The sequence below is a fragment of the Haliotis cracherodii genome, unplaced genomic scaffold, assembly GCF_022045235.1.
Source record: "Haliotis cracherodii isolate W230 unplaced genomic scaffold, xgHalCrac1.p SCAF_10, whole genome shotgun sequence".
Lineage (NCBI taxonomy): Eukaryota > Metazoa > Mollusca > Gastropoda > Lepetellida > Haliotidae > Haliotis > Haliotis cracherodii.
This window is the reverse complement of record NW_027266265.1, coordinates 48,594,646-48,612,925: the sequence shown is the minus strand read 5'-3', so window position 1 is coordinate 48,612,925 and position 18,280 is coordinate 48,594,646. Positions and strand designations below refer to the sequence as shown.

General features: G+C 39.1%; 1 protein-coding gene across 2 annotated transcripts in view; it reads left to right on the top strand.

Annotated features, from left to right (window-relative positions):
- The first annotated feature begins 55 nt into the window (after nt 1-55).
- Nucleotides 56-18,280, top strand: part of LOC139454470 (RAB11-binding protein RELCH homolog) — a 190,794-nt gene continuing 172,569 nt past the window's right edge. The window contains exons 1-14 of one of the 2 annotated variants that reach the window (XM_071236194.1): nt 56-347; nt 2,367-2,456; nt 2,793-2,864; nt 3,281-3,453; nt 4,580-4,768; nt 5,550-5,638; nt 6,072-6,410; nt 7,216-7,294; nt 8,486-8,578; nt 10,392-10,504; nt 11,974-12,064; nt 12,774-12,845; nt 13,114-13,254; nt 14,786-14,944. In XM_071236194.1, the coding sequence (XP_071092295.1) occupies nt 56-347; nt 2,367-2,456; nt 2,793-2,864; nt 3,281-3,453; nt 4,580-4,768; nt 5,550-5,638; nt 6,072-6,410; nt 7,216-7,294; nt 8,486-8,578; nt 10,392-10,504; nt 11,974-12,064; nt 12,774-12,845; nt 13,114-13,254; nt 14,786-14,944 (1,992 nt within the window). Of the gene's footprint in view, nt 348-2,366; nt 2,457-2,792; nt 2,865-3,280; nt 3,454-4,579; nt 4,769-5,549; nt 5,639-6,071; nt 6,411-7,215; nt 7,295-8,485; nt 8,579-10,391; nt 10,505-11,973; nt 12,065-12,773; nt 12,846-13,113; nt 13,255-14,785; nt 14,951-18,280 lie in introns of both variants that reach the window. The other variant, XM_071236193.1, reaches the window with a different exon arrangement.

The window sequence follows — 18,280 nt, the reverse complement described above, 5'->3', positions numbered from 1 at the left end:
AAATAAAAAGTGATTTGGTAAATAATTTCAAGGTGCGTCCCACGTGATCTACAAAATGGCGGAGAGCCTGAATCCTTTCGAAGAAACTGATTATATTGAATCTGAGATACAAAACACTAGCACTGAAGAGCCTGCAATCTCTGAAGTGCATGTAACTCCAGAGTCAACAGAAGTGTCCTGGGATGCGATTGCCACTAAACTTTTAAAGGACAATTACATTTTGACAGCTCTCGAGTTACACACTGAGCTTGTGGAATCAGGAAGAGAGCTTCCTAGATTGAGAGACTACTTCTCAAATCCTGGCAACTTTGAAAGAACAAAAGAGGACACGCCCTCGCCGACATTACGTAAGCGCAGTTGACGTTTATTCAAGTGTGTCTGTTATGTCAGTAAATCCGTTTGAGATAATTGTCTCTCACAAGAGAACGGATAATTACGACTACAATTAGCATGCTAACTCACCCAGCCAAGGCAGTTAGTGTCTAATTAGACTTCGGATGAGTCCTGTCATTCCAGAAATAGATCTACGTTAATTGACACTTTTGACAGATTTGAGGGATGAAAATAACTATCTTCAATTTCTGAATATGTGTGTGCAAAATACCAGACTTTCTAAAAAATAATAAATGAATTGGAAGTAGATCTACAGTTGTATGTCAGCTTTAGATGAATTAAGTTCCAGAAGTGTCATGTAATATGCTGTCCTGTGGCGTTATTTTGAATATCTTAAAACTACTGTAAGGTAATGAACATTGCCATTTTTCCATTTATGTTGAATTAGTATCACAACAATAAAGTACAGTGTTGCTGTCAAATCCAAATATTTGATTTAATAAGCTAGTCAGGGCTACAATTATTTTTCCATTTTTTACAAATAACATATTGTTTACCAATTGCTTTATTGTTTCCTCGTCAACAAGATCCAAAATTGAATAAAACTATTCAATATTTTATTCAATCTCATGGAGAAATTACAGTCCCATGTTTATTGTAACCTTATGTTGATTAAAGTGCTTCTTGACATCATGTTAAGTTAAGTGTCTATCAGTGGCAGAAATTAGCTATCATTTGATTTTCAAGTAGTACAAACTATTTTTATTGCAATGCATGGCATATCCCTGGAAATTTGAAACTTGCAGATTCCTCTTAACATGTTTACTTCAGTGTAGGAAATCTGGAAGTCTTTTTGAAAGTCTCACCTGTTAAGTCTAGTGTTTACCATTTTGTGTTGTATAACGTAATTGACTAAGACACTAGGTATTGTACTATTGTCTTTCTGAAGTATGAATACAAGTACTGAATATGTGTATAACAATAAATTCTGAATGTTTCTGTTCTACACAAGATTTCTACAGTGGTCTACATCAGTGGTGATCTTTTGCACATTGACCTGTGTCAAATAAGATCATGAAAAGCCCAAACCAATAATATTCAATCTGTATACATGAAATGAACTTGAATTTAATGTTAGGTGCATGTGAATATTGTGTAAAGAATTATTAAGAATATGTCTGACGTATGTGATTTGACTTCACAATTTAAAAGTGTGTTTATGTTTTTATGTTATCAATTTGTCATTTTTTAACATGCTTGATAACTACTGTTATTACAAGAGGTTTTAATGACACTCAAATGATCACATGATTTTCAACAGTTCATAAATGAAGTTATTTGATTTGTACCTATTTGTTACATCTGCTAATACCTTGGATACATTATAAGGAATTCATTTCACAGGCCGGGGTAGACACCATGAATTACTTCAATTTGTCCGCAGATTATTTTGGATCAGTAGTTTTGATTTTTGGAGAAAACAAATAATCCTAACCAAATTTTCATTAATCTGTGGACAAGCAGACAAATGTCTGTGTCTAATTCAACTCTTCTAAACTCACAACTCATTTATTTCTCGAAATTACCCACAGACTACATCATCTTTTCATGTGATGTAAATATGATGAAACATAAGGAAAACATTAAATTTTGGATCAGATTAGTGGGTACCATGACACCTTACTTATCAGCAATGACACATCTCAAATCTTAGACTAACATCTAGTCTCTGAAATGAACATATCGTACAGAAAAAAACAGTTGTTCAGTTATCTTAATAAAAATATAATAAAAAGGAGCCCAGTGACTCTCTTCATTTTCAGACACTGCATTGATCTAGACTTGCCAAATATTATAGGCTTGCATGGGCTGTATTTGATATATATTTGTATCAGGGTCTGTAAGACAGACTACTCAAATCTCACCAAGCACCAGATACTGACAGTAGACAGGGCACATTATACAAATACATGTACACTGTTGTGTGTGTGATGTAATGGCTGTGTTATGTAACCATGTTCCGTGTGTTACAGCTCGGACTTCAAGTGTACAGACCTTTGATTCCCTGGACTTTGCCCGCTACTCTGATGATGGGGAAAGACAAGTTGATGAGAGAGTGGCTGGTACGTTGACGTTGGAAGAATGTAATCAGAAAGATTGAGGAAACTGGTTAATCATTTCTTCCTAACATTGATCTCAGTAGATGAATAAATTTATATAAAAGCTGGTGAATGTAGGTTCATGATGGACCAAATGGTCTAATGCATTGCAATTTATGTACAGAGTTATGTGCCTTAGTTGTAACAGGATCTGCTGATCATGCGTTTGAATCACATGATTGCCCGGATTACGATTCCTTCAACTACTGTAGTTGTGTATATATATTCATTATATATATAAATTGAATAATTCTATAATAAATCATTTACTAATATTAATATTGTTTTACCTGTTTTAAGTTTTAGAATTTGAATTGCGAAAGGCACAGGAGACAATAAAATCCCTACGAGCTACTCTGACAAGGGAAGCAGGTAAGTAGATGCTGCACTCACTAATATAACCTTTTACCTGTAGTCCATTTTTTTTCTTCAGTAAAGAGGCCTTTGGGATATTCATTCAAGACAAATGAACTTGGGGCCATTCTATTTCATGAAATGTTTCTAGTTGTCAAGAGAAATAGTTTGGATGTTAACAACAACAAAACAAAATTTTTTGTCTAAATAATAATGCTGTTTCTTTTTGTTTCTTTGGCAGCTTCATAACTGACAAGGGATGATTTCTTGCACCATTTCCTCTAAAGTTTTTCACTTATCAGCAACATCAAATAGACTTTACTTCTTGCCTTTGATGTTCTGAATTTTGGAAGAACGAAACGAACATAATCACTTTAAATTTGAACAATATGTCTTTGTTTTAGATGGGTACTGAATGTGTTGCCTTGTTTCAGAAAATGAGATTGTCTCCCCGGACACAGAGAAGCACCTTGCAGGTGGCATATGTGTGGAAGACAGCATCAAGCCTCTCGAACAGCGAGCACTCAACTTCCTCGTGAACGAGTACCTCCTGCTCAATGACAACAAAATCACATCGGTCACTTTCTCAGAAGAGAATGAGGAGCAAGTAAGTCAGGGTGATCTTGTGTGTTTTGTGTTCAGGAAACTGTAGCATGTGTGGTGTTCAGGGAACTGTAGCATGTGTGGTGTTCAGGAAACTGTAGCTAGTGTTTAGGAACTGTAGCATGTGTGGTGTTCTAGGAACTGTAGCATGTGTGGTGTTCAGGAAACTGTAGCTAGTGTTCAGGAACTGTAGCATGTGTGGTGTTCAGGAACTGTAGCATGTGTGGTGTTCAGGAAACTGTAGCTAGTGTTCAGGAACTGTAGCATGTGTGGTGTTCAGGAACTGTAGCAGGTGTGGTGTTCAGGAAACTGTAGCTGGTGTTCAGGAACTGTAGTATGTATGGTGTTCTAGGAACTGTAGCATGTGTGGTGTTCAGGAAACTGTAGCTAGTGTTCAGGAACTGTAGCATGTGTGGTGTTCAGGGAACTGTAGCATGTGTGGTGTTCAGGAAACTAGCTAGTGTTCAGGAAACTGTAGCATTAGTGGTGTTCAGGAAACTGTAGCTAGTGTTTGGGGAACTGTAGCATTAGTGGTGTTCAGGGAACTGTAGCAAGTGTTCAGGGAACTGTAGCAAGTGTGGTGTTCAGGGAACTGTAGCATCAGTGGTCTTCAGGAAGCTGTAGCTTGTGTTCAGGGAACTGTAGCAAGTGTGGTGTACAGAGAACAATCATACGACTGGTGTTAATACAGCTGCTAATGTGAATATGAATGTTCATGAACAATATATTAACGTTGGTGGAACAACGTCCTGGTCCACATGCTCCACACACAATTACCTTCACCAACTGCTGCCACATGGTGTAGCATGTTTGCTGTTACCAGATCATGCAATAACCTTAACCTCCCAGTCTTAGAAATAGTTTTGTAAGAATAGTGGAAACCTTATATCACCAGTATTCCAAGTTCCTAGCTTGTCCTGCTTAAACGTTTACTATGTTTTCATGTTGTATCAGTTTTATTCAGTTCCAATTTTGTTGAAGCATTGAGAACTAGTTCAGAATTAGTGTCCTCAAATGCTACTTACTAGTCACTGGATTTTTACTTAGTAAAGTTTTGTGGTTTTCGGACTAATATGAATTTCAAAGGCTGTCTTCCCCACAAATGTAAAGCAGTTTTCCATGTGTATCAGGACTTCGAGGACTGGGATGATGTGGGCCTCAACATACCCCGACCTCCAGATCTCCTGCACTTGTTCCGTGACTATGGCAACCATATCATGCCAACCAAGGAGACGCAGGAAGTGGCTTGTGAGGCAGACCTGGAGGATGAAGATTTCCAGGAGCGACAGCAGGACTGGCAGCTCATCCGGGAACAGATGGTGAGCAGCGGAGATTGGTGGGCGGGGGACATTGGGGATTGTTGTGGAGGGAGGGGGGGACATCAGGTATTGTTAGGGGGACATCGGGTATTGTTAGGGGGGACATCAGGTATTGTTAGGAGGACATTGGGGATTGTTAGGGGGACATCAGGGATTGTTAGATGGGACATTGGGGATTGTTAGGAGGCCATTGGGGATTATTAGGAGGACATCGGGGATTGTTAGGAAGACATTGGGGAGTGTTAGGAGGACATTGGGTATTGTTAGGAGGACATTGGGAATTGTTAGGGGGACATCGTGGATTGTTAGGGGGACATTTGGGATTGTTGGGAGGACATTGGGGATTGTTACGAGGCCATTGGGGATTGTAGGGAGGACATTTGGGTTTGTTAGGAGGACATTGGGGATTGTAAGAAGGACATTGGGGATTGTTTGGAGGCCATTGGGGATTGTTAGAAGGCCATTGGGGATTGTAAGGAGGACATCAGGGATTGTTAGAAGGCCATTAGGGATTGTTAGGAGGCCTTTTGGGATTGTTAGGAGGACATCGGGGCTTGTTAGGGGACATTGGGGATTGTTAGGGGGACATTTGGGATTGTTAGGAAGACATTGGGGATTGTTAGGGGGACATCAGAAATTGTAAGGAGGACATTGGGGATTGTTAGGGATTGTTAACATTTATCATGTTTATGCATCCTGCGTAACAAATCCCTGAAGAACACAGAAATGTATTGTGATGTATTGCAATGTTTTGTATGTCAATAATGTTTGTTTTGTTCAGGAGAGCAAGATCTGCGAGCTTGAGGACCAGGTCCAGATTATTGCACAAGAAAATGATGTTCTGTCCCAGCAAGTCAGTATCCTCAAGATGTAAGTTGCTCCAACAGCCTCCGATGTCCTCCCACAGTCATGGACACGGATGGCAATTAACTGTGCAGAAATGATTCCCTTGGGCACGCCCGAAACCTATGATCATGGGTTTGAATCCCTGTTAACCCTGATTATGTTTCTTGGTTTGTCGGCACCATTCCTGTGCTTGTTGGTTTCACCAAAGTGTTAAATGTCTTAAGACCTACATCACATTGGGCTTTCCTCTCGCACTGAGCTTACACGCCATGATATAACTTGAATACTGTTCAAAGTTGGGTTAAAACCAACTCACTCACTCACTCACTCACTTCACAGTCAGTGTTTAACTTTCTCATAGAAGTGAGTCAAATATATTTTGGTCTGAGTAATGATCTTTAGTTATGTGTCTTGTACGAAAAGATGCTTGGCATGTCATTCATTCATTTGTTGTCAGGTCACCTCTGAAGAACACACAGTTGAATCACTCCACACCAGTAGGGCACAAGGTCGAGCCCACCAAGACCAGTCCATCAACACATAATAGCCAGCCAATGAGTGACGGCCATGACGACTCTCAGCCAATCACAGATCCTAATGGGGAAGATGTGTCTGGCCAATCAGACTCTATGAATCTCGATGCGTCTGCCATAACGCAAAACCATATAGGAGAGGACACTGATGGAGATGTGCATTCAGGGGGAGATAACTGTGCTGCTTACAGTGATAGGGTGGATGGGGTTGGTCAGCAGTCAGAAGATGGAGATGCGTCCCTCACAGAGAATGTGATAGACAGGTGAAGGACACCTTCCTAATCTTACAGGGTTATTGCATTGGTTCTGCATTGAGCAGGGATAGGAATTTTTTGTGGACTTCTGTGAATTTAATTTTGTTCGGGGTCACTTTTGTGATACATGAAGTTACGATATATGCATATAGTCCCCCAGATTCCTGGCTAATTTTCAGGATTTAAAAAAAACAAAACTACCTGGATGTGTACCGAGGTACCATTCTGAATGTTCTTGTTCCTATTTACCCGTGAACATCCGAGTTAGAATAGGTCCTCAGCAACCATGCTTGTCATAAGAGGCAACTATGCTTGTCGGAAGAGGCGACTATGCTTGCTGGAAGAGGATCGGGTGGTCAGGCTCGCTGACTTGGTTGATGCATGTCATTGTATCCAATTGCATGGATTGATGCTCATGATGTCAATCACTGGATTGTCTGGTCCAGACTCGATTGTTTACAGACCTCACTCATATAGCTGAAATATTGCTGAGTGCAGCGTTAAACAACAAACAAAATGTTATTCCTTTTCTACATGGCCGGATTTGCATCAACTAGACTTTCTTACCATTGTTACACATTGTAGATGGCCACCTCCACTCATGCCATGCATACAGGGCCAAACTAACACCATTCAATGACCACAACTGTAGAGTAGAGTCTCCTCGCCGGTATACCTTGAGTATGAGGTGGTTTACTCTCCCAGGCAAGATGGACCATCAGTGTTCAACATAACAAACATTTAATTTTGAAGTAGATTGTTGCAGCCAAGATTATGACAGTGGTTATCTTTGACACGTGTGTTTGTTTTACAGGAAAATGTCCCCGGCATTTAGGAAAGCTTTGCAGGATCTGGCTTTCCATGTTTCCAGGGACAATAGGATTGTTGCTGAGGTACTAGGTCATGAAATTCATAGAAACTCTTTATCAAGGGTTCGTTTTCAACACTGTTCAAATTGTAATTGCACAGACAGAGTATATTTAGAGTGACTACAGGGCACACTTAGAGATCCTAGTTGGCATGTTTATAAAATACCCTGTTTTGTTATAGTTTAGCATTTTAAAGATTCACACCAGCTTCTGGGTCTTGGTCACAATCAGTAGTTTCGTAATAGATGTCATCGACATTGTTTCGGTTGATTGACTGACATTTAATGATCAGGAAGAGTGAGTGAGTGAGTTGGGTTTAACGCCGCTTTTAACAGTATTCCAGTTATATCGCGGCGTGTCAGCTTAATGTGGGAAGAAAGCCCGAAGTGATGCAGGTCTGAGACGTTTACCACTTCAGTGAAACCCACGAGCACGGGTATGGTGCTGACAAACCTAGAAACATTATCATGGCGAACCGGGATTCAAACCCACAATCATAGGTTTCTGGTGTGCCCAAAGGAGCAAATCTGCACAGCGAATCACGGCGCCTTAAACGACTGGGCCACCCGTGCCCAGATCAGGAAGAGACAAGGTATTAAATTATGACTGGGTATTCTTGTTCCGGATCTGTAGTCCCACGGATATATATAAATGATTAGTGGTGGGACGATACACCGATGCATCGCGATATTTTACTTCTTGATACAAGTATCGATCGGGGCGGTCTGGTAGCCTAGTGTTTAAAACGCTCGCACATCACACTGAAGACCTGGGTTTGCTTCCCGACATGGGTACAATGTGTGAAACCCATTTGTTGTCCCCCTCCATGATATTGCTGGAATATTGCTAAAAGCCGCGTAAAACCATACTCACTCACTCACTCACAAGTATCGATCACAGTCGCACTCTAAGTAAAAATATTTATTCTTACCTTCACTGTTTGCTGTCATAACTGTTATCCCAAACACTAATTAGTAGTGAAATAGTCAGTGTGCCAGGTATTTGGCCATCCTGTCCATGAAAAAATGGCTTAGGGACCACAGATAAAAGCACATGCAAGTATCATTATATGTATGAGATCATGAGCAAGGTACCGTGATATGTATCAGATATAACAGTTGGTGTATCGTCCTAGCCCTAGTAAATATCTTTCAATAGATTTCAATCCTCTCCTTTATCTGTTTAGTTTTTTCATCCTATATCTCTGTTTCACAGATGTCCAAGATGAGTGAAGGGGAAGGAGTGGTATCCATGTTGGGCCGGTGTCTCCCCCATATTGTCCCCAACGTCCTCCTGGCCAAGAGAGAGGTGAGGCACTCAGGTCCATACTTGGTTTTGTGATGACTTGACTGACATGGAGTTTGAGCAGTCACAGTGGATGCTGAGAGTTGAGGACAGTTTGATCACACTTTAGTATGATACACAATCTCTTTGAAATCAGATCTTTTAGATACTGTAACTGACTACATAAAGATCTGAGACACCTCCATGGAAGGTCTCGAGAACCCAGTGAACTTTCACCGCCCAGTTGAAAAGAAGGACAAATGGGTCCTTCACCTTTCTGAAACTATTTAGCTTCATTTTTCAATGCCTCGATTTGTATATTTTAATCTCTGCCACGGAAGACTGCCACAGAAAACAGATATACCCTCCATTGTAACTCTTTTGGGTGTAGATGTCATGGGTCTCACGAACAAAAGGTACCGTATTCGACGTAATAAGCGCCCAGGGCGCTGTCAAAATTAGAAATAGGGGGCTCTTATTAGAATAAGCCACCTCTGTGGCCTTGTGGTAGAGCGTCCGCCCGGAGAGCGGAAGGTCCGGGGTTCGATCCCCGGCCGCGTCATACCAAAAGATGTTAAAAGATGGTACTTGTTGTTACCCTGTCTGGTGCTTGGCATTAAGGGACTAAAACAAGGACTGGTCGGCTCGGAGTCAGTATACTTTGTCTGAGTGGGGTATTCATGTAAAACTGCGGCATGTTATCTCAGTGAGCTAGCACTATAAATCAGCATCAGTCTGGACTAGTACAAGCAGCAACAAACACACACACACATGCATGCACGTCGCTATATAAGTGCAATAATCTTGGACGCGACGTTAAACCCAATTTCACCTCACCTCACCTTATTAGAGTTGAAAGATAAATTTCGTGGTTTATTCTGAGAGCCTGAAATGTTTTTATACAGCATGTATATTTTTCCAGAATTTAATTGCCCATAATTAAGGATGCATATGACACACGAGTGCGTATTATACGAGAATAAATAAGTCTTTTGTACATTGATCAATCGGAAGGGGTGCTGATTGGGATTGTTCACTAGCCAATATATTAAGAAATATCACCGTGGGCGCCTATGAGAGCGGGGCACTTATTACGTCGAATACGGTATATAAAATATCACCAACAGTACCATAATGTAGCATTATTTATTCTCTTTTGGATTTTGTGTTTGTGGTAGAACACTCGCTGCCTGGCGTGACAGGTTGTCTTGTGTACGTTGGTACCAAGCTGAGAAGAATGGAGAAGCGAATTGTCTACTGTGGTTTGGGAATTGTTTAGATTGGCATTAACACTACATGCACCAAGTGCATGTCAAAATCTTTCAAATGTCTTTCTAACCCTTATTGTGAGTAGGTTATTCTGCATAATACTCATTGTATTTGAAAAACGTTAATTCACGATGCTACGGAGAAACTTCATTGAAGTCAGTCTTTTGTGCAGATGATGTTAATAGTTTGTGATGTCGTGAAAAATGGATGATGCTATACCATATTGTTCTCAGTAATGAAGCATTGTCATGCCAGGGGCCCACGCAAGGCGATCATAGCTCTATGACATTCATAAATCTATGATAAAGTATGGGAGTTACGATTGTCAAAGTGATTATTTTGTGCAACGGGCCCAGGTCTGTTTGTAGTGAGTGAGTGAGTATGATTTTAAGCCGCTTTTAGCAATATTCCAGCAATATCACGCTGGGGGACACCAGAAATGGGCTTCACACATTGTACCCATGTTGTGAATCTAACCCGGGTCTTCGGCGTGACGAGCTAACACTTTAACCACTGTGCTACCCGACCGCCCAGGTCTGTTTGTAAGTGATGTGTACTTGTGTTGCAGGAATTGATCCCACTCATCCTGTGCACGGCCATGTTGCACTCAGACTCGAAGGAGAGAGACAGACTTCTTAACATTCTCTTTAACCTCATCAAGAAGCCAGATGATGAACAAAGGTTGGTTTATTGAAGAGTTACGCAATGTTTTCAATCATCTCATCTTACACTGTATAATAGTCAAGATAAATAAAAAAAAAAGTTACTTGACCTAACGAGGCCTTCGCCACAGGCATCATTTCTGAGGGCTGGACTGTGATGATATTTTAAGGAGTATGACCCTCCGTGATGCTTGCTGCCCATCACCTCTAGAGAAGATGAACTCTGATATGTGACTTTGAGAGCCCTAGTACCTTCGATAGGGCTTCTCACAATTGGTTTACCATTGAAATGTACCCATGTTTACGACATCAGTCAACCCACTTTGGAGCATTAGGGGAGATAACTCTTTAGTCCAATGCTGGACTTAATCTCAAGTATCTATCTAACAAACACGTCTCAAGAAAGTGTTGGTATACTATTTAAACATACAGAAAGTTCTTGGGGAAGTCTTGTGAGAGCAGGAAATGTCACGTTGTTGAATGCCGTAAAATTGACAGGGACTACATAGACTATCATGACATTTCCAGAGTTGGAGTACACTTGGATATGGTCTAGTTACAATCGATATGGCGACAAAATCTGCATCGTTTTGTACCCAGGGTACATTTCGAAAGTAAACTGATTGGGGATTCCATGTAAGCCCTAGCACCCTGACAACTTGGTTTGTTGTGTCCACCACAGGCCTGCCTGGCCAGAATAGATCAAACAACCTTGTTATGAAGCTGTGATAAAGCTGAATCTAACACACCATTATCTCACCCCAAGTACTGAACTTAACTTATTAGGGATTTTACGTATGACTAAATTTAACTTATTAGTGACTTTACGTATGACTAAATTTTACTTATTAGTCAATTTACGTATGACTACATTTTACTTATTAGTGACTTTACGTATGACTAATTTTTACTTTTTAGTGACTTTACATATGACTAAATTTTACTTAAAAGTGAATTTACATATGACTAAATTTTAACTTATTAGTGAATTTACGTATGACTAAATTTAACTTATTAGTGACTTTACGTTTGACTTAATTTTAATTATTAGTCGATTTACGTATGACTAAATTTTATTTATTAGTGACTTTATGTAGGACTAATTTTTACTTTTTAGTGAATTTACGTTGACTAAATTTAACTTATTAGTGACTTTACGTATGACTAATTTTACTTATTAGTGAATTTACTTTGACTAAATTTAACTTATTAGTGACTTTACGTATGACTAATTTTTACTTATTAGTGAATTTACGTTGACTAAATTTAACTTATTAGTGACTCTACGTATAACTAAATTTAACTTATCAGTGACTTTACGGTAGACTAAACTTTACTTAAAAGTGAATTTAGGTATGACTAAATTTAACTTATTTGTGACTTTACATCTGTATTTGACTAAAATTTGATATTTTTAGACTTCTCAATTAACATCTGATTTTCAGCTTCTCTTGTCAACATCTGCTACTGTAATGTGTGTACTTTCAGACAAATCATCCTGACAGGGTGTATAGCATTTGCTCAACACGTGGGTCCGACACGCCTGGAGACAGAACTATTGCCTCAATGCTGGGAGCAGGTAGGGGAGATAACTCTCAGATGGTTTACAAGATCAGTGTACAATGTGGAAGAATGATGAATTATCGATGTCATTTTAGGTGGCTACCATTTATATTTCTCATGTCAAAGTAAAGGATTCTGGGGAAGAATATAGTTCCCCAGCGACCTGTGCTTGTCGTTAAAAGGAGACTAAATGGCTTGAGTGGTCAGACTCGGTGATTTGGTTGATTGTTTCTCATCGTATCTCAATGCTCATGATATCAATCACTGGATTTTTTAGTCCAGACTTGATTATTTACAGACTGACGTCATATAGCTGGAATTTTTCTTAGTGCGGCATTAAACAACAAACAAACAAACACAATATACTTTTCCCAGTGGGGATTCTTGTTTAGAATTGGTCCCCAGCAGCCTATGCTGCTCGTAAGATTTGTTTGTTTGTTTGTTTGTTTGTTTGTTTGTCTGATCCAGACTTGATTATTTACAGGCCACCCTCACATATCTGTAATTATTAGACTGTGGTGTTAAACTACAAACAAACACATCCATATACTTTTTCATAGTTACAAGCATACAAAAAGGACGAGCAATATAGATGTACGTTTAGCCATGTGAGGCTTGAATACAATAGTCCCAGGAAGTCAGATGCAATGATTACTGTGGAGAGTGTTGAATCCTTTGCACGGACATATTTATGAAGCCATTGTATTGGGGTGTGTTTGTTTCAGATCAGCCACAAGTATGTGGAGAGACGACTGCTAGTGGCAGAAGCTTGTGGAGCTCTGGCTTCATACCTCTCGGTAAGCTCAGAAACAAACTCACAATCATTATGTCGAAGTTGAAGTTAATCTGTTCATTTATTCTGACAAAGAGATATGGGAGAAGCAATTTTAGCTTGGTTGCTTATATTCCACCAAAGTTGCAGATGTATACTGGGCTACACTTTTTTTACGTTTATGGATTTTTGGCAAAAACATTCAGGTCGGTAGCTCCATATTGTTTTATCTTTGAATCTGTAAGTAAAGTGTCTGTCAGTTTTCTCGTTACTAATCACGTTTATTTGTGCAGCATGAAATCCGCAGCTCGTTGTTGATGTCCATGCTGACGCAAATGCTGCGTGACGACAAGGATGACGATGTGAGGGAAGCTGTGATCAAGAGTCTTGGACTTCTCACGGGATTTATCTGTGATACTGACAAGTTTGCTCAGGTAGGGTTATAGTTTAAGTTATAGCATATTATATTTAATCCTGTGTGTGGGGGTGGGATATTGGAAGGGAGTTCGTCCGTTCGTCTGTCCTTCCCTCTGTCTTTCTGTCTGTCAGGTTCTCAAAGGGGACAAACTGTTTAAGTTTGAGAAATGAAAATTTACACACTGTTTTTACTGGTCATGATTTTAAATGAGTTCGAAAATTGATGACTTAGATTCTATTTCTACAGAGTTGTGGCCCTTGCGCCATGCTTTTCAAATTAGTGCATACTGTGTGCATGCAATAGGGACAAGTTTTCTCAGAAACTACTGAAAATACATGAATCAACGTTTGCAGACTTATATAAGAGATACTTGTCAAGACTGAGTTTGAAAATTGATGCCATAAATTAATGTTTTTACACCATGCTTATCAACTTAGTGCAAAGTGTCGGCAATTGGGACAAGTTTTCTCAGAAACTACTGAAAATACATGAATCTACGTTTGCAGACTTATATAAGAGATACTTGTCAAGACTGAGTTTGAAAATTGATGCCATAAATTAATGTTTTTACACCATGCTTATCAACTTAGTGCAAAGTGTCGCCAATTGGGACAAGTTTTCTCAGAAACTACTGAAAATACATGAATCAACGTTTGCAGACTTATATAAGAGATACTTGTCAAGACTGAGTTTGAAAATTGATGCCATAAATTAATGTTTTTACACCATGCTTATCAACTTAGTGCAAAGTGTCGGCAATTGGGACAAGTTTTCTCAGAAACTACTGAAAATACATGAATCAACGTTTGCAGACTTATATAAGAGATACTTGTCAAGACTGAGTTTGAAAATTGATGCCATAAATTAATGTTTTTACACCATGCTTATCAACTTAGTGCAAAGTGTCGGCAATTGGGACAAGTTTTCTCAGAAACTACTGAAAATACATGAATCAACGTTTGCAGACTTATATAAGAGATACTTGTCAAGACTGAGTTTGAAAATTGATGCCATAAATTAATGTTTTTACACCATGCTTATCAACTTAGTGCAAAGTGTCGGCAATTGGGACAAGTTTTCTCAGAAACTACTGAAAATACATGAATGAAACTTTGCAAGCTTATCTATGAGATTCTTGTCAAGACTGAGTTTGAAAATTGGTCCTGTAAAAAGCAATTTTCCATTGTTACTTCCTCTGTTACATGATTTTAGATTTTGGGCATACACAGTTACAGCTATATAATACATAGTGTCTGCAATGAAAGACTGGAATATTGCTGACTGAGGTGTTAAACAACAAGCACATGCAGAATGTATGATTATTTGACAAGGTCAAGATTGATTTCTAAATGAGATAAGGAACAAAATTGTCTTCACACGCAATTTTGTTTTGGTGAATTTCTCAATTTTTGTGAATTGCTTCATAATGTTGAGTAGACTGATTTGTTGATGTCCTTGTGAATGAGGATGGGCCATGTTATTTTCTACCAAACCTTTGTGACAACATTATGAACTATCTTGAACTGAAACATTGCATTCTATTCCAGGGATCTGAACTACTAAAGATAGGGTTGCGCGACTCGTCCGAGAAAGTCCAACAAGCCACGCTTCATGTGTTCCTCCCATCGTTCGCTGCCTGGGCGTATGAGCTGGGTCGCCTCGAACATGAACTCCTGCATTCTGTGTTGCGGGACCTGGAGGAAATAGTTAAGGCACACCTTAATTTCAGGCCTCGGGCCTGTTTAGCTTTCCTGACACCTGACTCAAGTTGTAGCTCATGTAGCTGTAGACAGGTCAGGCTTCAATCATGGTCACATGGTCAGGTCACATGGTCTGGTCACGTGGTCTGTCACATGGCCTGGTCACATGGTCTGGTCAGGTCAGGTCACATGGTCTGGTCACATCAGGTCACGTGGTCAAATCACATGGTCTGGTTGCGGAGTTTGGTCACATGGTCTTGTCACATGGTCAGGTCACATGGTCTGGTCACATGCTCATTGTATCAAATATTTTAATTTATTAAAGTGAGGACCCCACCAGTGATTGTATGCTGTAGGCTGGGGCTGTAGGGTAGCCAAGTGATTAAAGTGTTGGTCTGTCACACAAAAGTCTCGGGTTTGCTTCCCCACATGGAAAGCCCATTCTTGGCGTCCCCTGCAATGATATTACTTGAATATTTTAGAATGCATAAAAATCCAACTCACTCTGGTAGACCCATTATGTAGTTTACTAGTTACCTTGTTCAAAATCTGTATGCATCAGCCGTTGGGTGATAGACTTGCTGCGAGTATCTGCATCATTTCTGAAGTGGTGGGATGTTTTTTGCCCCATTCTTTTTTAAAGCAATTTTCACTGATTGGATGATTAAAGATTGCTAAAGAAGCTCCTGCATACTATAAAACATTGAATAAAATAATATAATTCCCCTGAATTTATAAAAATAAGGACTTTTAAGAAAGTTCCAATTTTGAACAAAATTAAGCTTTTGTCCAATCTTTTCTTAAAGCAATATTCACTGTTTGATGATTAAGGAATGCTTAAACAGCTCCTGCGTAATATAAAATATTAGTGACATGTTACATCTTTGAATTCTGTACATGGTTGCCATGTGCGAGACTCGACCACCATGTGGGCCTATGATTGAGCAGGACTTGTATTTCACTCACTCACTCACCCTTTCATATGCTTCATAAATAGTTCTTACCTTTTAAGCTTTCTTAATGTTAATTTATATATTTTCATCTCTTGATCAATAAATATTGAAGTTATTAATCATGATTAATTTATATGCTAATAATAATTGACCTTTTATTATCTTCTGTTTGTGTGACATGTAATGTGTTGATTGTTGAGTAATCTATATAAACATTCCCACAGTCATGTATCAAAGTCTGTCAGTAACGTCAAATACCAGATATGTGTTCAAATATATCAGCACCATCATCGGCCACTGTCTTCATCACAGACCCATCTTGAGAATCAACACAACAACTTGAGTCAGGAGTCAGAGCTATTGTGGCTTTACATTTGTTTGTTTTATTTTTGTTTTTCTTTTTTCACAAGTTCCATCACAGAGAGTTCATATCTGTGATGGTGACTTCACTAGCCTTGTCTTTCCTCAGGGCAGTGTCTGGTCAGGCCGGGTAGGCAATGGCTGCTGAAGACGACAAGATACAAGGACATATTTGGCAATTTGAAAGTTACTAGTATGATTTTAAACCATGTGTTTACCTTAAAAATCAAACGTGGGTGAAATATTTGTTCTTGTTCAAATATCAGAAAAACAGTTTTAAGAAAACCTAAAATCAGCTATTTTACATATTACAACTCTATTTCTGATTAGGTGTTAAGAGTCCAAAACACAAATTTTTTTTTCACCAACCCTAAATCTGAAGACCATGAAAGGAAAAAGGGTGCAGTTGATGTTTTGTTATTTTTCATGATTTTTGTTAAGGGTCCAACCATTTGACATTCGAAGGGGCTGGGATTTTGTATGGAGCCTGCAAAAACATAATATTTTTAATTAAAACAATGAGCCTAAATATTTTTGGTCGCCGACAATTTCTTCTTTTTTTTTTATCCGTCTGAAACGTTATTATTTTTTTCAAGCATTTTCTGGGATAAATTACTTTTTTTCAATGAAATCCCAGGCCCTGTTTCCCCCCAAAAATATCAAAGGGTTGGTAAAAAAATATCAAAGAAGTACTGCTATTGGTATGTCAGTGTAGCTCTCAGACTGAGGAAAGACAAGCTAGTGTTTACTTTCAGATGTGCCAAGTTCACGTCACATTCACCTCTCGCGCCTGAGACTCCAACTGTCTGTCTGAACCGACCTGACCCCGTGTTGATAGCCTCTCCTTGCTGTGTTCAGTTACTTGGTGGAGGGATCTGTCTCTGTCTCACTCTCATTGTCTCTGCAGTGCCAAGCTTTCTTAACCAGCATTACTAGACATAGGCTTATGTAATATATGTACACATGCTTCATGGTTTACAGAGTAGGTGGTTTGCACAGAACCTGTTTGTATTATCATGGGCAAAACACCACACTTCTCACTGTTTTGTCACGGGTTATGTAAAGGGTATCTCAGTGGATTGTGGGTATTATCTCCAGAATCATAGGAATATTATCTCAGTGGTATCGTTTTATCATCACCAGGATGAAAATAGGGTATTTCTCTGGATTTGCTTTATACTGACACACTTGAAAACACATTTTATATTTTTTGTTTTATTTGGCAAAATGGAAACAAAAATCAAATAAAGTTCTTATGGGTATTTAGGCATGAGATATTCAAACACAACAATGTCGTATACTGGTTTGATTCTCATCTGTGTGTTTGGAGATGGACTTAAGCACTAAACATCTTTTCTGATTTCGACCTAAAGTTTATCATACGTTTTCATTGGGTTAGATCGCTGACTTTGTGTGCTGGCGATTAGGTGCCTCACTCTGGCGAATCCTGGGACTCAACCCAAAAGAAGTATGAGATTCTGTACTTTACTAAGAAAGTGTCATCCCCAATATAACATTTGTTACATTTGACCACTTTCTAAATGGCATTGTGAGTTCACGTTTTCACTGTGTTTCAGTATATTATCTCCTGGAAGATACACAGTTTGTTTCACTGAATCGGTGTAATATCTCCTGGCTGATAATATAAAGGTTACCTCAGTTGAATCTTTGTACTATCTCCAGGAAGATACACAGTTTGTTTCACTGAATCGGTGTAATATCTCCAGGCTGATAATATAAAGGTTACCTCAGTTGAATCTTTGTACTATCTACAGGATGATACACAGATTATCTCAATTTTTCTGTGTGGGGTGCTTCACTGTCTATGTCCCTGGAGTTTGTGATGCAGTATGTATCTCAGTTGAATCAGTGTGCCCTTACACAAATATTAACACAGTGCACATACATTAATGTAGACTTTCAATAATGCTAAGGTTGCTTGATGCAGGTTGGTTCTTGGTATAACACAGTCTTTCTTATTGAAATCGTTATAACTTTCCCAGATGATAAACATTATCTCACTGGAAGG